Below are 27,852 nucleotides of genomic sequence, written 5' to 3'. Positions count from 1 at the left end.
ATGTTTCTAGACCTCAGCAAGGTATTTTATACTGTCTTGCACTGCCTTTTAGTGAAAAAAATATGAGCTCACCAAGTATCAGACTAGTAGAATGTGTTGGAAGCTATTTAAGGCTCTTTGAAAAGTATGCAGTTCTCTAAGAAGGTTACAATGCCAGAAGACAGTAAGGCTTTCCAGGAAGACCTACAGAGGATTGATAAATGCTGCAGGGGCTGGCAGTTGAACCTGAATCAAATAAATACAATATAGGAAAAGAAATTCACTGCTGTACAACTTACACTACTGATACTGAGTTACTGGAAACAGTATCTACCATAAAATATCTAGGAGTATCTATCCAGAGTGACCTTAAGTGGAATGACAACATAAAACAAATAACAGGAAAAGCAGATTACAGACTGAGCTACGCTGGAGGAATCTTTAGGAAATGTAATTCATTCACTAAATAAATGGCTTGCAAATTGCTCATTCAACCAATTCTTTTGTTCATCAACCAGGGACCCTTACAGGTAGGACTGATAGAAGATCCTAGGAAGAGTAGCACATTTTGTCACGGGATCGTTCAGTTGGCACAAGAGCATTACTGAGATGCTCAACAAACTCCCACTACAAGAGAGGTGTTAAGCATCATGGAAAGGTTGACAATTGAAATTTGAAGAGGATACTTTCCAGAAAAGAATGAACTGTGACAGAAGACCAAACAACAGGGGACTGATGTACTAGGACTTGCATTGATGCTATGGAATAGTGCATTGATAATGGCTAGGCACTAGCCAAGATCTAGACTTGCCTAACAAAACCTGAAAGAAAAGGAAGACTGATTGCTGTGCTCTGTCATTTGAAAATCATATCACAGTCACTGATTGCACCATTCCTAATGGAAGGTAACTTGACTTTCCTGGAAGAGTCGAGCAACATATTACTTCCCCACAAATACATCACATGGAATGACTACAATGAAAAATTTGAGAAGTTAGAGCTAATACAGAGGATTACCAACAATCATTCTTCTACACATCATTTGCAAATGGAACAGGGGAGAAGGGATAAACTAGTGGTACCATCTTCCACACACTATAAGGTGGCTTGCAGAGTATTTATGTAAATGTAGAAAGTGTCACCATTTCTGTCAGTCTCATTTTCTGGGGGTTTAATTTCACTAGGATCACTATATTTGTTTGTTTCTTGTTTAAGAGCATCTCTACCTAGCACAAGGTACTTTAATGCTTGTGTTAGCCTCCCCTTCTCCTTGTTTCCATTCAATTTTGCCATTATTTGTTTTAGAGGGAAACAACCTCAAAGTCCTGTCAGAAGATGTTTAAGTAAGAATTTGTATTGTCTGTTTTATACATTTCTTCCCAGCCTTCTTCTCATAATTCCTGTCCAATTGCTGGGACTGAGTCACTGTTTATGATTCTGTGATACAATACTTTGCCTCTTTGATATATACCTAACTGGTCAGTATACTTCTTTGTTAACATTCAAAAATCATGATTATATAAAGCACTGACTATTCATTTTCAGCTAAATCACTGCAGATTGTTTGGTATAAAAACCAATGGTTAATGGATATTGTAATGTGTCCTTCAGTTGTCATAGGGAATTTTAGTGTAGTCCTCTATGCACCCTCAATCAGTTTCAATAGACAGACTAAGAAAATTATGGGCAATGTAAATGGGTTACATAAAATGAAGAAGATTATGATGTGGTCAACACAGAAAGTGGACCTTTTTTATTATTTAATCCTTGCATAGCTCAATCAATCCAGCAGCCCTTCCAGAATCCAAATTGTGATTTACTAAGTGTGCTACTATACCAAGGTTGGACACTGTTCTAGACTACATACCTTTTTCCAAAAGTTTGGGTAAAAATGCTCTGATTTCGTGATGCATTAAATTACTTCATGGTTAACTTGTCAAGCTTAAGATATTTATGCAGGAAGAAGATAAATCTTCTGTTATCACTTCAAATACTAAATACATGCAAAACTGAATAGAAACTGTCACCATCATCAACAGTCCTTAGGAACTGCTGCAGTCCTAACTGCAACATAGAAGTGTTTGAACATTAGGTAATAAAATATTCTGGCATGGACATAAGAAATATGTAGAATAAAGGCTTTATACTACATTTCTAATACTGTAATATTATTTTGAATGTAAAAAAAGAGAGAGAAATTTAACTTTACATGATTTAATTGTTGTGGCTACTGTCTTTTATGATTCCAGTAATCACTGCAATTTCTCCATCTGTGGCTGTCCTCGTCGATGCGTCACCACAAACTACATGGCATCTGTGAGAAACAGGAGAACTTTTCATACTACTGTAGAAAACCACAACATGAGTCAATTATATGTATTTTTCACTTTAAAAACAGTAACTACAGTTCAGGAACATTTTGACTATGATTTCACGATGTTTTTAGCAGATGTTGGTGCCATTCTAGGCTTTCTCCTTGGACTGTCAGTTCTTGGTCTAATTGCAATTCTAGAGCATGTGTTAGGAGTGCTTATTCAGTGTGTAAGTGTGGGAGGTGATAAAGAAAGTAAGCAACAAACATCTGCTATGAATAGAATAAATAACAGAATAGTTTTAAGTAAAACTGTAAATGAGCATATAACATTAAGAAAAATGTAGTGAAAATAGTACAGAAATGTTTATGTTGCAGACCAGAATGATGTACCAGTCAAATGTTTTAATAACCTGACCATTAGGAACACTTGCGGTCATTTTCAGTAGACATTCATATTGCTTGTATCTTGTTTGTGTAAGCAAAAGAATAATAGAAAGGTCAAAATTTTTTCAAAATGGTCTTCTATTATCATTGAATAAATCAAGAAATTAAAGGTACTGTGAACCTAAAACTTGGCTCACAATATGTGTAAAAGATCGAGTCCCAAGAACATTAACTTCACTTATAATGAAGATCCACTAGCAGAAGAAAACATTTTTGAAAGAACTGGCAAAATATGGAGCAGTCAGATGTCATGACATGGCACAAGAATTTACACTTATTATAGGGATAAAAATGTCGATGGACACTTTTATATGGACTACATGAAAAAAACGTATAATTTTATCAGTTAAAAGAAGTTTAGTTATATAACAAACAAAAACTTCCCAAAAATCTAAAAAAAGTCAATTTGTGTAGAAGAAATCAAATAAATGTGATTAGAGACACCAATCTTTTTTTATAAGTTGCACCTGTCAATAAAATTTTGCATGCTTATTCTCATGTTCCATTTGACATAACGTCTACTTCCAATGCAATAGCTGCCCAAATAATTCTTAATATCCTTTTGATGCTTGTAATAATAATATCCCACCCAATATCAACAATTGAGAAAAATATCACTTGCTGACAACAGAACCAACTGACTGCAGTTAAAACACCAATACAGCTGACAAAAAAGCCAATGATGCTCTCAGAGATGTCCACAAATGGACACCAAACAACAGGATAGTAACACTAAATGTAAAGAAGACAATGTCTTTGTGGAATTACTTAATTGCATCATAAATCATAAGGAGTTCCCTATCAATTGTTGACCATTTGGATTGGGAAACTGTCAGTTTATGAGAGCAAATTGGAGCTTTACTGCATACCAACTATGGAGGCGTCACTTGCATCTATGGTAAGAGTCAACTGACCATCTGGGACTGGATGTGCGGTTGTAATTGCATCAGTGAGACATTCTTTTGCATGATCAAAAGTGTTTAATATGCCCTTGGACTATTCAACAAACCCTTTTCTGTTTTTGTTGAGACCTGATAATGTGTCCATCAGTGGTGCTTATAAGGTAGCTACTTGAGACAGGCAGCATCGGTATAAATTTAAAACTCCAAGAAAATGCCAGAATTTGTGGTAGTTGGAGCTGTCATATGACATCTGGCCTATCTGTTGTTTGTTTGATGCCTCTGGCACAGTATGTCGGCATGTGTAGAAACATTGTCATTGTCATGAGTGGGTGTGTGTTTGCAACACACGTAATGATTGGTGACAATTTGAAGTAGTTGTGCAAGCCAGCATGCACATAATGGAAAATCACATGTGTGTTTAGCATCACTGAATTGGTTGTGGTAGTAGCAGGCTAGTAACCTGGATGAGCCACCAAGACCATTGCCACGTTTTCTGGTATGGGCTTGGTGCCTTGTACAGTCTGCTGCTCCAAAGTGGCAGTAACATCACCAACAGTGGAATTTAGCTGCACTCAGTGCTGTCCAGTGCATGGGATAGGCTGCCGATTTGTAGAGTGCTGTGGTGGTGCTGTGGCTTCCTGGTTGATATGGTGCCTATCAGCAAGGGCAAAACATGTCTGCAGCACTTTTGTTGCTTGTGGAATCAGCATCAGTTGTCTGTTGCAGTAGTCTGACAATCCAGAGATTCCACAAAGCAGGGTCATTCATGAGATTCAGGCAACTGTAAACTGTTGATGGTGCCAAAGTTGTGGCTTTGTCTTGTCTCTGAGTTGGTCATCACACAGAGCATGTTGCATTGTTGACCCACGTTTTGCGAACTGCAGAAGCACTCAGCAGTGACAAACCTGGCTGTTCTGTTCTGAATGGTGGTTGTCTCAGTTCATAGTTTCTGTGAATTTGGAAGACCTTAGGGTTGTATGATCACAGTCAGCTAGTTCAGTGTTAAGAACATGGGAGGCTGTAGTGAGGTAATGGATGTGGTGCCCAGTACATCATCACACCCAACTGTTTGTGTCAGTACGCATGAGACAGGTTAGTGTTCAGATTCATCACACAGTGCAGGAGATGCCGATGATTCACGAAACATATCACACTTATAGCAAATTCCACTTGTTCATTCGGTACATACTGATGCAGTTGGTAACTGACTGTTCATGGGTGTGGATGCAGACTGTGCAAATGTTCAAGCAAAACACGTGAGGTGATTGGCATGAAATAGTTAGTTATTAGACATGATTGCCACATGCTGATTCACTGCACTGAGGTGTGAATTCACTGGGGAATCTTGTTCAGAGTCTAGCAATAGGATGTCTGTTGTATTGGCAATTGTCACGGTGTGGTGGCAGTCATTGTATCATTTAATATCATGATGCACTTGTGTTTTATCGTGGAATGGTTTTGAACACAGTAATAAGCAGTAGCCCGTTTGCAATGAAAATTTACATATTGCATGTCCCAGTTGTACCTGGTTTCAGTAGGAATGTACCAATAATGAGACAGAAATGATGGTACTGATACATGATTATTGAATGAGCACTGTACATGACATTTATTCATTGACAAGCACAGCTCAGAATGGACTACTGTCTTTGTCTGCTGCAAAGATCAGTCTTCGCTCACCCAGCAATGCTTGTAGGCATCGATATTGCCATAAACTGTACAACAGCTTGCACAAAGGATATTAAAAATGTAAAAGATTTCAGCACCTTTAGCCAAAGGCTTAAAACATTTATTAAATAACAGGTACTATAGTGTAAATTAATACAAAAAATAGTCCTTGATAGCCAAATAATATCCTTGAACATGTAATATTTAATTTAATATCTGTGAACATATAATATGTAACTTAATATCTGTGAACAACAAAATATAACAATACATGACAGCTAAAAATGCTGTAGGAGTAATTATACAAACTACACAGAATGTAAGACATTATGTATATTATTTAATAAGAATGAATACCAGAGAAGGAAAGTTGCTACTCACCATATAGTGGTGATGCTGAGTCGTGATATGCACAATAAAAAGATTCACACAATCATAGCTTTCGGCCATTAAGGCCTTTGTCTGCAGTAGACACACATACACACACGCACTTTTCCGCTGCTTCCCACCCCCACACTTTCTCTGTTCTATACCTCCTCAGATTGCATCTCTTTTTCCCCCTGTGCATCCATTTCACCCTTTTCATACTTTTTACACGTATTCGGGTGTATTTTTGCGTAATTTTTTGGACATAATTCTAATTTCTTACGTAATTTTTCGCATTTTTACACCACCATGAATCCTTGCTCCTTCCATCTGCATCAATACTGAAAAGTCTCCTTATCCCTAGCCAAATCCCAGTCCCACATACTGTTCCTGTGTTGTTGCTTGACTCATGAAATCCCCTCTAATGGCCTTACCATCAAATTACCCATCTCTAGTTGCCATCCCTCCTTCCACAATGACCTCCACCTGTTCAGATTCCGCCAATCCTTAGCCCTCGCCAACATAGTCCTGCAAAACCATATCAACCAAGCCCAATCCTCCTTGCAATACCTTCCCTTCATCCACAAAATTCTCCTGCTATGTAATCCCAAATTCCTGGAACCCATAACGCACATTTAGATTCTTGCCCTGCAGGAGCTTGAGCAACATGCACAACGCCACGTCAAAAATCTCTCGATCCTGCTCACTTCCTACTCCCACCTTAGAGTGCCACTGTCCACCGCTTCTAAACTTCTACAACAACGTCCAAACTTCCACCCCCCCCCCCCCCCCCATAGCTGACAAACCCTGTCTCGCAGACCTACTACACTTACCCCACAATCCGAAACTCCCTCCCACCACCCCACAGAGCCCAAAACCTAAACAGACCCACAACACAGTCATGAAACTTTCCTCCAGAAGCCTTAGTCCCACAGAAATTTCAGTCCTTTCCAAAGGCCTTACCTTTTGCCCCAGTCCGAAATTCAACCATGCAGGACCTTCTCTCCTCCTGGTCCCTACAGTGGAAACACTTTTACGCCACCAACCCAACCAATGAGACTCAACCAAAGACCAATACTGAACCTTGCCTAACTCAGTTCACTCCTCCATCCAACCATGATCCACCTCCACTGCCTCCAAACCAACCCCTGTTAACTTTCCAGAATTTCTTATCCTCAAACCTTGCCTCACCACCATTCCCCAAATCCCTCAACATGCATACTAACCTTACATCCACAGAAAGAACCACAGTCCACCAACTAAAACCTGATCCCAATCCTACCTGCAGACAAAGGCTCCACCATCATTGTTTTGAACCGCAAGGATTACGTGGCAGAAGGACTCCATCAGCTGTCAGATACTTCCACCTACAAACCATGCCACACTGATCCCATTCCAGCAATCCAGCAGGATTCCATTCCAGCAATCCAGCAGGATCTCCAGTCACTAATCAAATCCTTAGGCCCATCCCATAACCTCTCCCCAGAGTCCATCTCCCTACTTACCCCTACCACTCCCGACACTCCCACCTTCTACATGCTTCCTAAAGTCCATAAACCCAACCACCCAGGACACCCCATTGTGGCTGGTTACTGTGCCCCCACTGAGATGATCTCTGCTCTTGTAGTCCAACACCTTCAACCTATTACCCAGAACCTATCCTCCTATATAAAAGATACCAACCATTTCCTCGACCAACTCTCCACAGTTCCTTTCCCTTTACCACTTGGTGCACTGCTTGTCACTATTGATACCACCTCCCTGTACACTAACATTCCTAACGACCATGGCCTTACTGCTATCGAACACCACCTTTCCAGATGCCCTTTGGAATCCAAACCAATCACCTCCTTCCTAGTCTCCATAACCAACTATATCCTCACCCACAATTACTTCTTTGAAGGCATTACCTACAAGCAAATCCACAGTACGGCTGTGGGCACCCGCATGGCACCATTCTATGCTAACCTATTCATGGGCCATCTAGAGAAATCCTTCCTAAAAACCTAGAATCCTAAACCCCTCACCTGGTTCAAATTCATTGATAACATCTTTGCTATCTGGATTGAACCTCAACAACTTCTCCCCCATTTGCTTCACCTGGTCCTACTCAACCCAACAAGCCACCTTCCTAGATGTTGACCTCTACCTCAGAGATGACTACATCAGTACCTTCATCCATATCAAACCTAATAACCACCAGCAATACCTCCACTTCGACAGCTGCCACCCATTCCATACCAAGAAGTCCCATCCGTACAGCCTAGCCATCCGTGGTCATCGCATCTGCAGTGACAAGCAGTCCTTCTCTAAATAAACTGAGGGTCTCACTGAAGCCTTCGCTGACCATAGTTATCCCCCCATCCTTGTACAAAAACAAATCTCCCATGCCTTATCTTTCCAGTCTCCCATCACTTCCCAAAGTCCCACAGTCTGGCAACAGAGGAGCATTCCCCTCGTAACTCAGTACCATCTGCGACTGGAGCAACTGAATTACATTCTCCGCCAGGTTTCGATTACCTCTTGTCGTGTCCTGAAATGAGAAATGTCCTACCCACTATCCTTCCCACGCCCTCCTCCCGTGATATTCCACCGTCCACCAAACCTACACAATATACTCGTCCATCCTTACACAACCCTTGCTCCCAATCCCTTACCTCATGGCTCATACCCCTGTAATAGACCTAGATGCAAGACTTGTCCCATACATCCCCCTACCAGCACCTACTCCAGTCCAGTCACTAACATCACCTATCACATCAAAGGCAGGGATACCTGTGAAACCAGTCATGTGATTTACAAGCTAAGCTGCAACCACTGTGCTGCTTTCTATGTAGGCATGACAAACATGACAAACAACAAGCTGTCTGTCCACACAAATGGCTACCGACAAACTGTGGCCAAAAAACAAGTGGACCACCCTATTGCTGAACACGCTGCCAAACATGATACCCCTCATCTCAATGACTGCTTCACAGCCTGTGCCATATGGGTCCTTCCCACCAACACCAACTTTTCTGAATTGTGCAGTTGGGAACTTTCCCTGCAATACATCCTACATTCCCATAACCCTCCTGGCCTCATCCTTCATTAGTCACTGTATCCACCCATCCAGCCCCCTCCCTGTGACCATTCCAGCACTACACGGCCGTCATTTCACCGTCACACCCAGTCTTTTAATTTTTATCTCTCCTTTACGCTACGTACCCCCTCCCCCCTCCACACCTTCTCTCCTGCCCTCCGTCTAAGCTGCAACACTTCACTGTCCGCCACTCCCACCATACTATCCCTCCCCCTCCCCACCCCAGCCTCCTCACTACCCCCACCCAGTCGCCATTCCCATCATGCACTGGTGCTGCTGCTTGCAGTGTAGTTTCAGCTCTCTGAGACTACAGACGTGTGTTCAAGTTGCGTTTGTGTGTGTGTGTGTGTGTGTGTGTGTGTGTGTGTGTGTGTGTGTGTGTACTGCTGACAAAGGCCCTAATGGCCGAAAGCTATGATTGTGTGAATCTTTTTATTGTGCCTATCATGACTCAGAATCTCTGCTATATGGTGAGTAGCAACATTCCTTCTCTGGTATCGTTACATTCCATCCGGGATTTTCCATTGTTTGATTTAATAATAACCATTTTACCAAAAACTGATGACATCCATACAATGTGCATTGTACCATGGGTAAATAAACTTGTTTGGGATATAGTTATGAATCATATATTTTGCATGAGTATGTGTGTTCTGCAAAGTGCAGAGTGTAATAGGCCTTTTAACAGTGTTTTGTATACTCTGAAATGTGACCCATAGCATAGAAATACCTGTTGGTTTTATCTTGACAATGTGCTGTTATGCATTATTCTATATAATCATGAATATTAAAATACTGCTTGCCTTATTCTGCAATTTAGTGTTCAGAATTACTTATTTTGTTGCACTAGTTCTAACAGGTTATGGCCCAAACACCAGTGAGCGCATTTGAAATAAGTATTCTAACACATGGAAGGAAAAAAATCATCAGTATAATCCTGTATAAGAAAGTGTGTAATGGAAGCTAGTTGAATAGGAGTTTGTGTACCATTTACACAATTTACTACCAAAAAAATATAGCTGTGAAAAATGAGTGTGACACAGATCCACAACTTATGGGTCATGAGAACTGTGCTAAATAGAAATTTGCTGTAGAAGCATATTAACATCTGGACAAGCTACAGGATTTAGAGAATGGTACACTAAAGCCCACAAGCAAAATTTCCAAATAAGAACTGGAAGACAAGATCAATGTTGATATCATTGGTTGATGCAGATCACTAGATACACACAGAGAAATTTGTGACAGCAAAAAAACTTTAGGAAAAGTTACAGTGCACACCTGTACAAGGAGATCTTACAAGCAAAGTTGGATTACTCCATGAACTTTTACCCACTCGACATATGTAAGTGTATGAACATGGAGGAATATGTCAACAAGATAATATCTACATCAAATCCACTAAGGAACATTGGGTTCAAGATAATCAATGGGTAGGCACATTATTACTAGTAAGACTGCCCAAAAAATATGATTATGGGGTTAGAAATCTCAGACTTAGTGATTATGGGAGACAGAATAAAAGTGAAGTTACTGCGTGACGTGGAAAATACATCACACTGCAACACTTTGGAGAAGGAAACAGCGTCAGCACTTTATTCTAAGAAGAAAAAGAGGACACCAATCAAGTGCTGCAACTGACAGAGGATAGGTCATCGCATTCCATCAAACCATACTGTCTCTTCTGCAAAATGTTTCTTATGGCATAGAAGACTTGGGCACCTAATGAGAATAGGCTTGTCAATATTAAAATATATGGTAACAGGAATGGAAGACTGTGGTAAATGCAAGCAACTCTGTGAAATATGTACACAACAGGAACAGACTGGATAACCCTTTAAGCCTTGTAAATGCAGAACAAAGGAGATCTTGAAATTAAAACAAACTGATGTTTGTGGATCAATGAAGTATGAGTCTATAGGAGGAACCTACTATTTTCTTACCTTTATAGATGACTACTGAAGATATAACCATGTTTGTTTCCTATGTTCTAAAGATAAAGTCAGTGATATTTCTGAGTAGTTTCGCAATATGATAGAAAGAGCAATGGGAAAAAAGATCAAAATTGTCAGATCTGGTAATGAGACAGTGGATACCAATCACAAATTCAAGCAACAATTGAAGGAAGTAGGAATTAGACACCAAACCACTAACAGATACAGTTCATCCCAGAAAAGAGTTGCAGAGAGAGCAAGTAGGACTATTGCAGAAGTGTGTGTTAACAGACATTGGGTTATCTAAATGTTTTTGGATAGAGGCAGTGTTGGCAGCTGTGTATTTGATCAACTAATCACCTATCAAAATGCTATAAAATAGAAACCCCTATGAAGTGTAGACAGGGAAGAAGCTGAACTAAGCAACTCATGTTTTTGGATGCAAGGCTATGGTATAAATCCTGAAACAACTATGGGGAAAATGAGACAAAGTCTACGAAATACACTTTTTTAACTTACTATGAAGTCTCAAGTGATTACTAACTCATAAATCCTATGAATAAGAAGAAACTGACTAGTAAAAATATTATATTCCTTGAAAGTTATAAAAATGAATTAAAAGAGAGTCAGCAAAAGACTAAAACCACTTTATCAATGTTGCAAAGTCTACAAAATACTAATTCCAAAGAAATGGAAACTAAAGAAGAAGAAGAAGAAGGTGATAAGGAACAGAGATACTTTCTATGAAGATGAAGTCCTAGAAGACAAAGAAGAGAAAGAAAACATAAAACATTTTACATTTCTTTTCGTGTACCTGAACCTACAGAATACCCTGGTTATGAAATGTATAGCCCAATATTTTAATGATGAGCCTACAGTTGAAGAGGTTAAGAGTGGCCCAATTTCTTAAAATTGAGAGAAGCTATGGAAAGAGAATTGGTGTCATTTTATAAAAATGAAACTTCTGAATGGGTTTAAATATGAGAAGGGGGGGGGGAGTGGGTGAGGGAAATACTAAATTACAAAGGGTCTTCAACATAAATAATAATGTGGGTTTGGCACCCAAATACAAAGCATGACTTTTAGTGAACGGATGTTCACAAAAAGAAGGGCTAGACAACAAATAAACATTTTCTCCAATGGTAAAATATGAATCACTTAGACTAATTCACAAAATGGATGTGAAGACAACTTACTTATATGGGAAATTAGATGATGAAATATATGTGATCTTGCCAGAAGAACCTACAGTAACTTGTTGAGAGAAAGTGAAGATTTTGTGATTGAAGAAAAGTATTTATCAACTGAGTAAAGATGTTGCTGGAACAGATATCTGCACTAACCCTTGATAAAGATGGGTATGAAACAATCTAAGGCAGATCCCAGTATTTAGTATTGAAGAAGTAAAGATGATGTCATAATAATGACAATATGGTTGAATGATTTCTTCATTCTAACTAAAGATGAAGAACAAATGAACAATTTTAAGAAACAACTAAAAACCAAATTTAACATACGTGACTTGTGAGAGGTAAAGCAATACTTGGGTATGCAAACTGTTAAAAATATGGAGACAGGCAATTTATTTATAGATCAATTATCACACACAGAGAAAATTTTGGAAAAAATTGGTATGTGTGACTGTTAACCCATTTTTGCAACAGTGGAATGAGGAGCCAAGTGAATGCCCAATGCAGATAATGAAAATTTACTGCATTTGGAGGCCTTACGGACCCTTTCATTTACGTCACAAACTTCAGTGGCTGATATTGCTTTCACCACAAATGTTCTACACAGAGTCTGTAAAATCCCAAGAGAGAAACATTGGAAAGCCATTAAAAGAACATTTAGATGTCTAAAGGGAACCACAGACTGTAAATTAAGATATTCTAAGCAGGGAAATATAAAACTTGAGAGCTGTAGTGATACAGACTGCGAAAGTGTGTTACAGAGCAGACATTCCGTCACTTGATGTTGTTTTAGATTAATGAGAGGAGTTATATCCTGGTCCCGCAAAAAGACAGAAAATGCTTTATTTAGGAATAAAGGAGACGACTCACCGAAATACAGAAGTGCTGCATCTTCAATAGGAACACAAAAAAGAGGTGTAGAGCTCTGCTAGCTTTCAGAAAGAGCTTCCTTTTTCAAACTTGTAGAAAAAACATGTACACAAGCAGGCATGTGCATGTGAGTGTGTATGTGTGCCTGTTTCTCTTACCAGCTTGAAAAAGGAAGTTCATTCCAAAAGCTAGCAAAGCTCTGTACCTTTTGTTTGTGTACCTATCGACGACACAGAGCCTCTACCTTATGATGAGTTGTCTCCTTTATTTTTAAATAATGGGTAATTCTCAACCAGAACTTTCTGTACATTATTAAAAGACAGAAAACAGTAATCTTGAACACTGGACAGCATATAAACCAAGTACAAAGCTTTATTACATACAATTCAAGAACCATTGTAGATCAGGAGTGTAATAACTGAAGGAGAGCCTGGAGATTTTCTGTGGCAACAAGGAAACTATAAACTTTGCCAAAAATTATGTCACTAGTGCAGAACCAAACACACTGACATAAAGCACTATTTCATAAGGAATCACACACAGCAAGGGAGTATGAAGTAGACTGTTTCTACAGAAAAGAGACACTGGATAGTCTACTAACAAAACCCTTGAACAAAGACAAATTCTGGAAGATAGTGAAACAATGTGGTTTGACTTATGGAAGCAACATCCAAAATGTCTGTTCAAAGTGAGTTGTGGGGGATGTGTGTATGGAATATACTGTATGTGTATGTAAATGCAGTAAAGTGTACTGCACAGAGTACAGTGAGTTCAGTACCAAACAGTAAAGATTACTCAAAGGAAGCTTTACACAGAAAACCATAGAAAATCTGACAGTGTTTGGCAGGTACTTATATTGGTAAGGGGCATTCGAGATTGTTAGCACTTCTTGTGCTTGCAACTTTTGGGCAATTATTTCACTGAATTACGAACTAAACCTAGAAGACATCACACACTACAAGTAAACAGTAATTTTCTTTCTTCTGTTTAGTAGAATGATTTGTCAGCTTGCCTCAACCCGATGTGGTGGGTGTAGTTGCACCATGGTTTGGCTTCATGGAATAGTTTAATACTGGGATCACTGACAGAGTCTAATACACCTCTGTGACAGTGTTTTGTATACTCTGTGTTGGATACTGACTGTTAAGCACTATCCTACATAATCATGAATGTTAAAACATGGCTTGCCTTATTCCTGCAATTTAGTGTTCAGAATTACTTATTTCACTACTAGTTCTAACAACATCAAAAAATCAGATGTGGTTCACAGTGTTCCACTTTAATATTTGGCTACTGTTTCCATCTTCAAGAACAGGTATACAGGCTAAAATAGCCATGCTTTATCACTAGCTGACTGCTGTAGAACTCTGTTTCTCATCCACATTTATATTGAGATATTTTAATTCTTCTTTTATTAAATTTCAGTGTTTCTGCAGTAGCACCCAGAATCCGAAAGCTGTCACTTTCAGTTGTTACAACAGAAGCTGTAATATCTGTTAGGAAGTGTATTTTAGTAAAACTTTAATATCAAATGCACAACACATTATGTGTGTACTTTCTCTTTTAATTGTTAACACTATGCTGTCCAGCGACACTATAGTGGTGTCGTGCGCGGAATAGCGGTCAACAGCCGGCGACACCACAGTAGTGTCATCTGCATAGTATCGCTCAGAGGCTGGCGACACCACGTTAGTATCTTTTGCATTCTGTTGGTGTTTTGTTTAGGTAACAATAAGTTACACACGTCAACAAGTGTTTTGTTTTTATAAGTACTTCTGCCCTTTCATCATGGCGTACGAAAGAGGCATTAGGATTATTTACTGTGTATGCGTGGACGTCTTGTCTGACGTTCCGGACGACTTGGCCAATTGGGAAGAAGACAATGGATATCAAAAAAATGAAAGTGAAGCAGAATCGCAGGAAGATACTACGTCCAAGAAGAATTCGGCGAACGCTACGATTGCCAACTGTTTCGGCTGAATCAGACAGTGCACAGTGATCAGACTTTGATTTACCGAGGAATAATAATAAATTTGAAGATCCTCAGTTGCAAACATATTTCCCAAAGATACACATAGCGTCAAGGATATCGTACAATTATATATTGGGAACGACCTATTTGAATATATTAGCAACGAAACCAAAAAGTACTACAGTCAAAATTGCAATAGAAGGAAAATGGATTTAAAAAAATGGTTTGGGCTTGCTATCCTTGTTGGAATTGTAAGAAAAGCAAGGATCAATGATTATTGGTCAATGAATACGTTGATGGACACACCGATATTTCGCAAAACGATGTACTGCAACCGATTCAGACAATATTATCATTTTTACAGTTTTCCGACAGCAACAACAAATTGGATAGAGCTGACCGGCTTGTCAAAGTGCAATTCGTAATTGATTATTTTTCCAAACAGTTTAAAGAAATGTTTAATCTAAGTCAAAACATCACAATTGATTAAGAAATGATACCATGGCGTGGATGGTTAAATTTTAAAGTTTACAATCCGTCGAAAATTACGAAATACGGCATACTCATTCGGATGCTGTTTGATTCGAGTATGGGATAGGGGAAGGTGGGGGAATCACACGCATGTGGGTAATCCCACGCAGGCTGATTTATGCAGTTTTAATGGCGCAAGCTGTTCCCAGTTGGTGCTACACCCTGCTGGCAGGAGTAACAACTACTACGCAGCTTACACCAGCCATTTTCCAGTGGCATTGTTGGAGCAGTGAAGTATTGCTTATTTTCGGCGTGTCTCATGTAATTTTGGTCAGCTGTATTTTGCAAGGTAAGTGCAACTATAAGTTGCTTTAATGTAATTTTTGCATATCAACTACTAACCCTAGATGAAACCTTTAATTTAATTGTAGATTTGTCCCGCTATTTGAATTATGTGCCAAGCTATGATTAGGTTAGTCATCGAACTTACAGTGGGGTAATGCCACGCAGCTGTTGAAGTGCGTGGTATTCCCCCTTGCAGGTTATATTTTCAATACTAATGAGGGTTTTTTTTATTTCAGATGGGTAGATATTATAAAAGAAAAACCCAGAAAGCAAAATGGATGCAAGAGGAACTTTGTAAGGCTGTTGATGCCGTCAAATCTGGAAGAAAAATAAGAGAAGTATCAAGAGCTTTCGTGATTCCTGAAGCTACTCTGTGAACGAGAATGAAGGTTAAAAATACGGAGGGTCAAAACTTGGAAGAAACCCAACATTTTCGACAGAACAGGAAAATGAGATTAGGGATCATGTTATTACAATGGCCAAGCTGTTCTATGGCATTACATGCATCCAGCTGCGAAAGATTGCATTTGAGTATGCAGAGGCTAACAACATTGCAAACAATTTTGATAAGTCATCTAGGTTAGCTGGAAAGGATTGGCTAGCTCTATTTTTAAAAAGAAACCCAAGTATTAGCATGAGAAAACCTGAAGCAACTAGCATTAATGGAATACAGGCATTTAATGAAGAAGAGGTTAATGCATACTTTAAAAATTTAGAAAATGTCTTTGAAAAATATTAATTTTGAAGAGGGGAAAGTGTTCAATGTCGATGAGACGGGCATAAATACTGTACAAAAGCCCTAGAGAATTTTAGCTCCTAAAGGTGTTAAACAAATAGGTGGGGCCACATCTTGGGAAAGGGGGAAAAACGTGACTGTGATATGTTGTTTCAGTGCTGCTGGTTCCTACATCCCCCCTATGTTTATCTTCCCCAGGAAGAGGATGCCAAATCTCTTAGGTAAAGGTGGACCAGTTGGAGCAATGGCTGGTCCAATGAGTCATTATTCTTCGAATGGATCCAACATTTTCAGAACAATGTAAAATCAAATATTGATGACCCTGTGCTGCTGATTTTAGATAGTCATAGCAGCCACATTTCACTTGATATTTTTGAATTTTGTAAAAAACATTCTATTGTCATGGTAACCATACCTCCACACACTTCTCACGAGCTTCAACCACTAGATGTTACATTCTTTTCTTCTTTGAAATCAGCCTTCAACTGTGAATGTGACATGTATATGAAGTCACAGGTGTATCAAAAAATTACACCATATGAGTTAGCAGAACTTTTAAATAAGGCATATATTAAGGTCGCTACCATGGACAAAGGGCAGTCAGGGCTTAAGGCATGTGGGATTTGCCCTTTCAATCCAAACAAATTTCAGCATGACGACTTACAACAATGTGAGATCTTCAGAGATGTTGTCCTTGAAGATGAAGAGGTTCCGAATGCAACAAATGGAAATGAAGTGGTTGCACCTACAAACGAGCCACATGTCCCCCAAAGGAGTCAAGAACAGATTCCTGGATCTTCAGCACAAGATGTTCCACTTCTAGTAGGCCTAGAAGAGGTCACAACAACATCAACTAAAACTGCATATGTCAAGCACGTTAGTGTATTTGACATATTTCCTGTTCCAAAACAAATTCAAGTTCTTCCTAAGACGAAACAAGCCAAGGGAATGCCTAAGGGAAAGTCAGTGATCCTTACAGCAACTCCAGAGAAGAATAAACTGCTAACAGAGTTATCAATAAGAAAACAAAAAGAAGCCATGAAAAAGAAAGCTGAAGGAAGCAAGAAAAGAAATCTTAAGGATAAAGCAGATAAGTGCAGAAATCTGCAACTTAAAACAGTCTCGAAGAAGAAACAGACATTATATAAAAAGAAACACCACCAAGAAAATGAAAGTAGCAGCAAGGATGGCCTTAATCTGGACTTGCAGAAAATTTGTGATGACGATGAAATACGAGGTGCATTCAAGTTCTAAGGCCTCCGATTTTTTTTCTAATTAACTACTCACCCAAAATCGATGAAACTGGCGTTACTTCTCGACGTAATCGCCCTGCAGACGTACACATTTTTCACAATGCTGACGCCATGATTCCATGGCAGCGGCGAAGGCTTCTTTAGGAGTCTGTTTTGACCACTGGAAAATTGCTGAGGCAATAGCAGCAGGGCTGGTGAATATGGTTTGGAATTAGGTTTTAACGAGCCTCGCTCGTAACAAAACGTCAGTCTTTAAGGAACAAATCTTAAACTGTTTGCTAACGGAAACCAAGCTATGACGAATTTCTTAACACGTTTTGATATCGGATACTTGGACTTCCGAATTCTTGGGGTATATGTTTATGTGCCTCAGAAAATTTCGCTAGCTCAGTTGCTACATTCCTTTGAGCTTCGGTTAACTGGATATTTGCATTCAATGCGGTATGGAGCCTAGTAAATTGCGTTTAGTTTCTCTTGCACTCAAGACATTTCAGATAGTAACGCAGTTTGACTGTTTGCGTGATCCATTTTCGTGGCCATTTCATTCATCCACACAACTAGTCTTTAAAACTGCTACACCACGAAGATGACGTGCTACAGAGGCGAAATTTAACCGACAGGAAGAAGATGCTGTGATATGTAAATGATTAGCTTTTCAGAGCATTCACACAAGGTTGGCGCAGGTGGCGAGACCCACAACGTGCTGACATGAGGGAAGTTTCCAACCGATTTCTCATACACAAACAGCAGTTGACCGGCGTTGCCTGGTGAAACGTTGTTGTGATGCATCGTGTAAGGAAGAGAAATGCATACCATCACGTTTCCGACTTTGATAAAGGTCGGATTGTAGCCTATCGTGATTGCGGTTTATCGTATCGCGACATTGTTGCTCGCGTTAGTCGAGATCCAGTGACCGTTAGCAGAATTCTCTATTATTTAAAAAAAAAATGGTTCAAATGGCTCTGAGCACTATGGGACTTAACATCTGAGGTCATCAGTCGCCTAGAACTTAGAACTACTTAAACCTAACTAACCTAAGGACTTCACACACATCCATGCCCGAGGCAGGATTCGAACCTGCGACCGTAGCAGTCGCGCGGTTCCGGACTGAAGCGCCTAAAACCGCTTGGCCACAACGGCCGGCCACCTCTATTATTTCAATGTCGTATAGCTAGTGGAAAGACTGAACAACTATATCTTTCCGTACGAGCTATGATTTCCCTTATTTTATCGTGGTGGTCGTTCCGCCCTATGTAGGTCGGTGTCAACAAAATATTTTCGCATTCGGAGGAGAAAGTTGGTGATTGGAATTTTGTGAGAAGATTCCGTCGCAACGAAAAACGCCTTTCTTTTAATTATGTATAGCCCAAATCCTGTATCATTTCTGTGACACTCTTTCCCATATTTCGCGATAATACAAAACGTGCTGCCTTTCTTTGAACTTTTTCGATGTACTCACACCGCGCAGCAGTACTCTCAAAGAGGACGGACAAGCGTGGTGTAGGCAGTCTCCTTAGTAGATCTGTTACATTTCCTAAGTGTCCTGCCAATAAAACGTAGTCTTTGGTTAGCCTTCCCCACAACATTGTTTATTAATACTGTTAATAATAGTAGTTACTTCCCTTGTAGAGTAAGTTTGTGATTATTGTAGTCAGGTTTTTAACATCTTCTTATTGTAGCAGCGGAACTTAGAAAAAGTAAAATTTTACCATGAGTGAGAAGTGTGGGCTTTGCCGTAGGTTCGTGAGTAGTGGATTGCGGTGTGAGACTTGTTCGAAGTATTTTCACTGGGGGGAATTCAGTGGGGAAGTCAGTGGGCATTCTGGTGAGATCCTCTCCTGGAACTGCAGGTTATGTAGCAAGAGTAAGTTAATAGAGGAGCAGGAGCGTAAGATCTGTGCCCTTCAGGTGCAGTTGAAAAACGCACAGGAGGAGCTAGATAGGATGAGGAGGGAGAAGGGGGTTGGGGAATGGGAGCTGGCTGTTGGCAAGAGATCTGCTAGGAGAAGAAGATTTTCAGATAGTTTTACTATTGGTGTTTACAATAGATATGACCAACTGTCAGAGTCTAGTGGAGAGGAATCTCTAGTAGCTGTAGATGTAGGAAGTATGCAGCAGACCTCAGTAGTTACTGTGCCTAGAACAGTTGCAAAGTCGAAGAGGAAGAAGAAGGTTCTGCTGTTAGGTAGTTCTCATGGCAGAGGTGTAGGCCAGCAGTTGCAGGAAGTGCTGGGGAGTGAGTACCAGGTCACCAGCATTGTGAAGCCTAATGCAGGGTTGGCTCAGGTGACTGTTAACATAGGGGGGTTATGTAGGGATTTTACTAAAGAGGATCAGGTAGTGATTGTGGGTGGGGCTGGTAATAGTATTGGTAGGGATGGGGAGTATAACATACATGGTGACCTGGAAAAGATAGCCACTCAGACTGGCAACACGAATGTGCATTTCGTGGAACTGTTTCAGCGTCACGATCTGCCTCATCTTAATACAGCCGTCAGGCGTAATAACATGAGACTTGGGGGTGCGCTGATGACAGAAAGCATGGGTCACATTTCAGTGGTGTCGGTGGAGTCTATCAGCAGGACGGGTTTCACTGGATATCGCCTGCACCTCAACAGGTATGGGAAGGGGAGGTTGGCAAAGCTTATAGGTGACAGCATAGGTGGGGTTGGTGGGATCACTCATGGGAAAATTCCTGCAGTAGTGGGTGTTAGAGCTGCACCTTTTTTAGATTGAAGTCAGCTGATAGGTATTCCTGCTAAAGGGAAGTCTCTCTAACAAGGGAATCACTTTTGACAAAGCTTAGGTATCCGAGTAATGAGGGAATTAGTATATTTCATCAAAATATACAAGGTATTCGAGATAAAGTTAGTGAACTGCTTATAGATGTTGACTCTGAAATTATTGGTATATCTGAATACTTCTTAAATAAGGAGATAATTCAGAGGCTTCCTTTACCAGGATACAGGTTGGCTGACAGCTTTTCGAGGAGCTCTTTGCGGTGTGGGGGAGTAGCCATGTATGTGAAAAACGGCATCCCATTTGAGTCAATTGATGTTTCAAAGTACTGCACTGAAAAGGTGTTTGAATGTTGTGCAGGTGTGGTTAAATTTAACGGAGCTAAACTTCTAACTGTTGTTATTTATAGATCCCCAGACTCCGATTTCACAACATTTTTGTTAAAGCTAGAGGAGGTTCTTGGTTCACTTTATAGGAAATACAAAAAGTTAGTTATATGTGGTGACTTCAATATTAATTGTATAAGTGATTGTGCAAGAAAGAGGATGCTGGTAGACCTCTTTAATTCATATAATCTTATGCAAACCGTATTCTTTCCAACGAGAGTGCAAGGGAACAGTAGAACAACCATAGACAACATTTTTGTTCATTCCTCATTACTAGAAGGGCATTCTGTTAGCAAAAAGATGAATGGCCTTTCAGATCATGATGCACAAATTTTAACTTTAAAAGATTTTTGTGTGCAACACGTGTTAAATATAGTCATCAGCTGTTCAGAAAAGCTGATTCAGTTGCTGTAGAGACCTTTGTAAACCTTATAAAGGAACAAGAGTGGCAAGATGTTTATAGCGCTGATACAGTAGACGATAAATATAATGCTTTTCTCAAGACTTTTCTCATGTTCTTCGAAAGTTGCTTTCCGTTAGAACGTTTAAAACAGGGTACTAGCACAAACAGGCAGCCTGGGTGGCTGACTAGAGGGATAAGAATATCTTGTAGAACAAAGTGGCAATTATATCAAAACGTTAGAAACAGTCAAAATCTAAATGCAGCAGCCCATTACAAACAGTATTGTAAGGTGCTTAAAAATGTTATTAGGAAGGCAAAAAGTATGTGGTATGCAGATAGAATAGCTACGTCTCAGGATAAAATTAAAACCATATGGTCAGTGGTAAAGGAAGTTGCTGGTCTGCAGAGACAGGTCGAGGATATAGAATCAGTGCGTAGTGGGAATGTCCGTATTACTGATAAGTCGCATATATGTACAGTATTTAATAATAACTTTCTGAATATAGCAGGTGAACTAAATAGGAACCTAGTCCCAACAGGGAATCATATAGCGCTCTTAGAAAAAAGTGTTCCGAGACTGTTACCTGAAATGCTCCTCCATGTTACTGACAAGAGGGAGATTGAGTTAATAATTAAATCACTAAAGACCAAGAACTCTCATGGATATGACGGGGTATCTAGCAGAATACTGAAGTATTGTTCTATGTATGTTAGCCCAGTTCTCAGCCATATCTGTAACTTTTCCTTTAGGAGTGGTCGGTTTCCTGACCGATTAAAGTACTCGGTAGTGAAGCCACTTTATAAAAAGGGAGACATTGATAATGTTGACAATTTTAGACCTATTTCTATGCCATCGGTGTTTGCTAAAGTTATCGAGAAGGTTGTATATACAAGGTTACTGGAGCATTTAAATTCACATAATTTGCTGTCAAATGTTCAGTTTGGTTTTAGAAATGGTTTAACAACTGAAAATGCTATATTCTCTTTTCTCTGTGAGGTTTTGGACGGATTAAATAAAAGGTTGCGAACGCTAGGTGTTTTCTTTGATTTAACGAAGGCTTTTGACTGTTGACCACAAAATATTACTGCAGAAGTTGGACCATTATGGAGTAAGGGGAGTAGCTTACAATTGGTTCGCCTCTTACTTTAAGAACAGAAAGCAGAGGGTAATTCTCAGCAATATTGAGAGTGGTAGTGATGTTCAGTCCCAATGGGGCACTGTTAAGTGGGGCGTTCCCCAAGGGTCGGTGCTGGGGCCACTGCTGTTTCTTATTTATATAAATGATATGCCTTCTAGTATTACAGGTGATTCAAAAATATTTCTGTTTGCTGATGACACCAGCTTGATAGTGAAGGATCTTGTGTGTAATATTGAAACAGTAACAAATAATGTAGTTCATGAAATAAGTTCGTGGCTTGTGGAAAATAATTTGATGCTAAATCACAGTAAGACCCAGTTTTTACATTTTCTAACTCACAATTCAACAAGAACCGATATTTTGATCAGACAGAATAGGCATATTATAAGCGAGACGGAACAGTTCAACTTCCTAGGCGTTCGGATAGATAGCAAGCTGTTGTGGAAAGCCCATGTCCAGTATCTTGTTCAGAAGCTAAATGCTGCTTTATTTACCATTGGAACAGTTTCTGAAATAAGTGAGAGTTCAACACGAAAAGTAGTCTACTTCGCATATTTTCATGCGCTTATGTCGTATGGTATTATTTTTTGGGGTAATTCTTCTGATTCAAAAGGGTATTTTTGGCTCAAAAACGGGCTGTTCGAGCTATATGTGGTGTAAGTTCGAGAACGTCTTGTCGACCCCTATTCAAAAATCTGGGAATTCTGACATTGCCCTCACAGTATATATTTCCTTTAATGTCGTTTGTTGTTAGCAATATTAGCCTATTCCCAAGAGTTAGCAGCTTTCACTCAGTTAATACTAGGCAGAAATCAAATCTGCATGTAGAATGCACTTCCTTGACTCTTGTGCAGAAAGGAGTGCAGTATTCTGCTGCATCCATTTTCAATAAGCTACCACAAGAACTCAAAAATATTAGCAGTAGCCCAAACTCTTTTAAGTCTAAACTGAAGAGTTTCCTCATGGCTCACTCCTTCTATTCTGTCGAGGAGCTCCTGGAAGAGCTAAAAAATTAAGCAAATTCCAGTGTTACATTGTTGATTTTCTTCATTTAAACTTACGACTTGTCACCTGAATATGTTTTTTTTATATTTCATTTTATCTGTTTCTACTATCGTGTTATAATTTCATGTATTGACTCGTTCCATGACCATGGAGACTTCTCCTTAATTTGGTCCCACGGAACAATAAATAAATAATAATAAAAAAATTCTGTGAGTTCTTTCCAATTTAAGTTGTTCGTAATTGTAATACCAGGTATTTAGTTGAATTTACGGCTTTTAGATTAGACTGATTTATCGTGTAACCGAAGTTTAACGAGTTCCTTTTAGCACTCATGTGGATGACCTCACACTTTTCGTTATTTAGGGTCAACTGTCACTTTTCGCACCATTCAGTTATTTTTCTAAATTATTTTGGACTTTGTTTTGATCTTCTGATAACTTTATTAGTCAATAAACGACAGCGTTATCTGAAAACAACGAAGACGGCTGCTCAGATTGTCTTCCAAATCGTTTATATAGATAAGGAACAGCAAAGGGCCTATAGCACTACCTTGAGGAACGCCTGAAATCACTTCTGTTTTACGCGATGACTTTCCGTCAGTTACTACGAACTGTTACCTCTCTGACAGGAGATCGCAAATCCAGTCACATAACTGAGACGATATTCCATAAGCACACAATTTTACTACGAGCCGCTTGTGTTGCACAGTGTCAAAAGCCTTCCGGAAATCCAGGAATAAGGAATCGATCTGAAATCCCTTGTCTATAGCACTCAGCACTTCATGTGAATAAAGATCTAGTTGTGTTTCACAGGAACGATGTTTTCTAAGCCCATGTTGACTGTGAGTCAATAGACCGTTTCCTTCGAGGTAATTCATAATGTTCGAACAGAATACATGTCCTAAAATCTTGCTGCATATCGACGTCAACGATATGGGCCTGTAATTTAGTGGATTACTCCTACTTCTAACACACGGACATGGCCAGTGGCTGTGAAAGTTGTTAAGTACACGGAAAGATAGGAGAAGAACACTATTAGTTTGCCAAAATACGCATCGATAGCAACAATCACGATGCGTGACTTCAAGATCGCGGACTCACCTCCTGATGGGAGCAGGTTAGATTCGTTTCTTTTCTCTTGGTAAAAACATTCATATTAGCCCATAATTTTCTCATGACTGTGACTTCAGGAGACGTATGCGAGAGGAAGTAATATGTTTGCTCACAACACATAGAAGAAGCGCCATAGGGATCTCCTCTCACTTCCCCTTTTGTCAGAGTATCTCCATTTTCTAACGAAGCTTCCAGTCTTTTCGATACATGGCATTTGCATATACCTGATTTTGACGAGTGAGACTGGATCTAAATGTACCCAGCCAACTCACAGAGCTCTGCTTATTCTCTCGAAACCCCATCACGTTGCGACAGCATTGTTCCATTAGTTAGAAGGCTATATAGCCCTCTACCCGTTACTGGCTATGTAGAGAGCTATCACAACGAGAATAAATAGTACACTAACGTATAGGGAGAAATTCATCTGCATACGAATACTTACGTCCACATATTTTGCGATTGGTACTGTTTCCTGTGATTTTAGCCAGTGGTGTAATAGAACAGCAGCACGTCTCTTCGACTATTTTAGATTTAACATTTGTACCCTACTGGTCATTAAAATTGTTACACCAAGAGAAATGCAGATGATAAACGGGTATTCATTGGCCAAATGTATTATACTAGGACTGACATGTTATTACATTTTCACGCAATTTGGGTGCATAGATCCTGAGAAATCAGTACCCAGAACAACCACTTCTGGCCGTAATAACGGCCTTGATACGCGTGGGCATTGAGTCAAACAGAGCTTGGATGGCGTATACAGGTACAGCTGTCCATGCAGCTTCAACACGATACCACAGCTCATCAAGAGTAGTGACTGGCGTATTGTGACGAGCCAGTGGCTCGGCCACCATTGACCAGACGTTTTCAATTGGTGTGAGATCTGGAGAATGTGCTGGCCAGGGCAGCAGTCGAACATTTTCTGTATCCAGAAAGACCCGTACAGGACCTGCTACATGCGGTCGTGCATTATCCTGCTGAAATGTAGGGTTTCACAGGGAAGGAATGAAGGGTAGAGCCACGGGTCGTAACACATCTCAAATGTAACGTCCACTGTTCAAAGTGCCCTCAATGCGAACAAGAGGTGAACGAGACGTGTAACCAATGGCACCCCATACCATCACGCCGGGTGATACACCAGTATGGCGATGACGAATACACGCTTCCAATGTGCGTTCACCGCGATGTCGCCAAACACGGATGCGACCATCATGATGCTGTAAACAGAGCCTGGATCCATTCGAAAAAATGACATTTTGCCATTCGTGCACCCAGGTTCGTCGTTGATTACACCATCGCAGGCGCTCCTGTCTGTGAGGCAGCGTCAAGGATAACCGCAGCCATTGTCTCCGGGATGATAGTCCAAGCTGCTGCAAACGTCGTCGAACTGTTCGTGCAGATGGTTGTTGTCTTACGAACGCCCCCATCTGTTGATTCAGGGATCGAGACGTGGCTGCACGATCCGTTACAGCCATGCGGATAAGATGCCTGTCATCTCGACTGCTAGTGATACGAGGCCGTTGGGATCCAGCACGGCGTTCCGCATTACCCTCCTGAACCCACCGTTTCCATATTCTGCTAACAGTCATTGGATCTCGACCAACGCGAGCAGCAATGTCGCGATACGATAAACCTCAATCGCGATAGGCTACAATCCGACCTTTATCAAAGTCGAAAACGTGATGGTACGCATTTCTCCTCCCTACACGAGGCATCACAACAACGTTTCACCAACCGCGGTGGCCGAGCGGTTCTGGCGCTTCAATCCGGGATAGCGTGGCTGCTACGGTCGCAGGTTCGAATCCTGCCTCGGGCATGGATGTGTGTGATGTCCTTAGGTAGTTAGGTTTAAGTGGTTCTAAGTTCTAGGGGACTGATGACCTCAGATGTTAAGTCCCATAGTGCTCAGAGCCAACGTTTCACCAGGCTATGCCGGTCAACTGCTGTTTGTGTATGAGAAATCGGTTGGAAACTTTCCTCATGTCAGCACGTTGTAGGTGTCGCCACCGACGCCAACCTTGTGTGAATGCTCTGAAAAGCTAATCATATGCATATTACAGCATATTCTTCCTGTCGGTTAAATTTCGCGTCTGTAGCACGTCATCCTTGTGGTGTAGCAATTTTAATGGCCAGTAGTGTATTTATCCACAGTCATTTATAACCCCCACCAATCCTCAAGCCTCTGCAAATCGCTGTAGCCTACCGGTGTCGCATCTCCCTTATAGACAGCAGACTACATTTAAATACGTATTGCAGGGAATGTCCCATACCTAAAGTTATAGCAAGAACTTCTGACAGGCTTCAAGAAGTGAAACTGGTTACGTGCACCGTAGGAGATTTAACGGCGGAAGTAAAACTCTGAGGACAGGGCGTGAGTTGTGCTTTGCAGCTGGCCCCCTGACTCACTTAAGACGGCCTGTCAGTTCGTAATGTTTCGGTTACTTCCCTTAACATACCGATAAATGTATCTGAGCCCGACATAAGCATTCGTCTTCAGATCGCTCCGGCTGCTTACTCGTACACATTTAGCTACATTTAGCTCAAGTATCAGTCCAACCATAGGTCTCCCCGCATACTTGTGGACCACTGCATCGCCTGTGAACATACTAAATATAAAACAAATACACCGCAAGCCTCTCTACAGTGCGTGATGGAGGGTACATTGCACCAGTACCATCGATTATCTTGTCAAGCACTGATCGAGCAAAAAGGTTGCCTTTATATCTCTATACATGTCCTAATCTACCCTTACGTATCAGGAAGAAATATGTCGTCTTTCACAAAGACTTTTTTCCCGTTACGTATCGGGATGGAGTATGCCGACCTATATAATCCTAGCAGCACACACAGGATGATTTTGTTTCGTAGATCAGCCACGTAAAACGAAAATATGAGAACTCACATGATTGTTAGACGGCGACTACGATGTCGAATCGATGTTACTGTGCACCAGCATGTACACTATGTGATCAAAAGTATCCGGACACCTGGCTGAAAATTACTTTAAAGTTCGTGGCACCCTCCATCGGTAATGCTGGAATTCAATATGGTGTTGGCCCAACCTTATCCTTGATGACACTTCCACTCTCGCAGGCAAACGTTCAGTTAGGTGCTGGAAGGTTTCTTGGGGAATGGCACTCCATTCTTCACGGAGTGCTGCACTGAGGAGAGGTATCGATGCTGGTCGGTGAGGCCTGCCATGAAGTCGGCGTTCCAAAACATCCCAAAGGTGTTCTGTAGGATTCAGGTCAGGACTCTGAGCAGGCCAGTCCATTAAAGGGATGTTATTGTCGTGTAGCCACTCCACCACAGGCCGAGCACTATGAACAGGTGCTCGGTCGTGTTGAAAGATGCAATCACCATCCCACAATTGCTCTTCAAAAGTGGGAAGTAAGGAGGTGCTTAAAACATCAATGTAGGCCTGTGCTGTGATAGTGCCACCCAAAACAACAAGCCTTCGAATTTTAATATTGACGCCACACACGCTGGCAGATGACGTTCACCGGGCATTCGTCATACCCACATCCTACCATCTGTTC

The 27,852-nt window shown here is 40.5% G+C and overlaps 1 protein-coding gene across 1 annotated transcript in view; it reads left to right on the top strand.

Annotated features, from left to right (window-relative positions):
* The window catches only part of LOC126252328 (uncharacterized), a 150,932-nt gene extending 135,018 nt beyond the window's left edge, over positions 1 to 15,914 (top strand). The window contains exons 7-9 of the mRNA XM_049953215.1: positions 2,229 to 2,545; positions 3,529 to 3,635; positions 15,774 to 15,914. Coding sequence (XP_049809172.1) covers positions 2,229 to 2,545; positions 3,529 to 3,635; positions 15,774 to 15,914 — 565 coding nt within the window. The remainder of the gene's footprint in view (positions 1 to 2,228; positions 2,546 to 3,528; positions 3,636 to 15,773) is intronic.
* Positions 15,915 to 27,852: the final 11,938 nt, after the last annotated feature.

The sequence above is a fragment of the Schistocerca nitens genome, chromosome 4 (genome assembly GCF_023898315.1).
Source record: "Schistocerca nitens isolate TAMUIC-IGC-003100 chromosome 4, iqSchNite1.1, whole genome shotgun sequence".
NCBI lineage: Eukaryota > Metazoa > Arthropoda > Insecta > Orthoptera > Acrididae > Schistocerca > Schistocerca nitens.
Note: the sequence above shows the minus strand (reverse complement) of the source record. Positions and strands in the feature narration are given on the sequence as shown.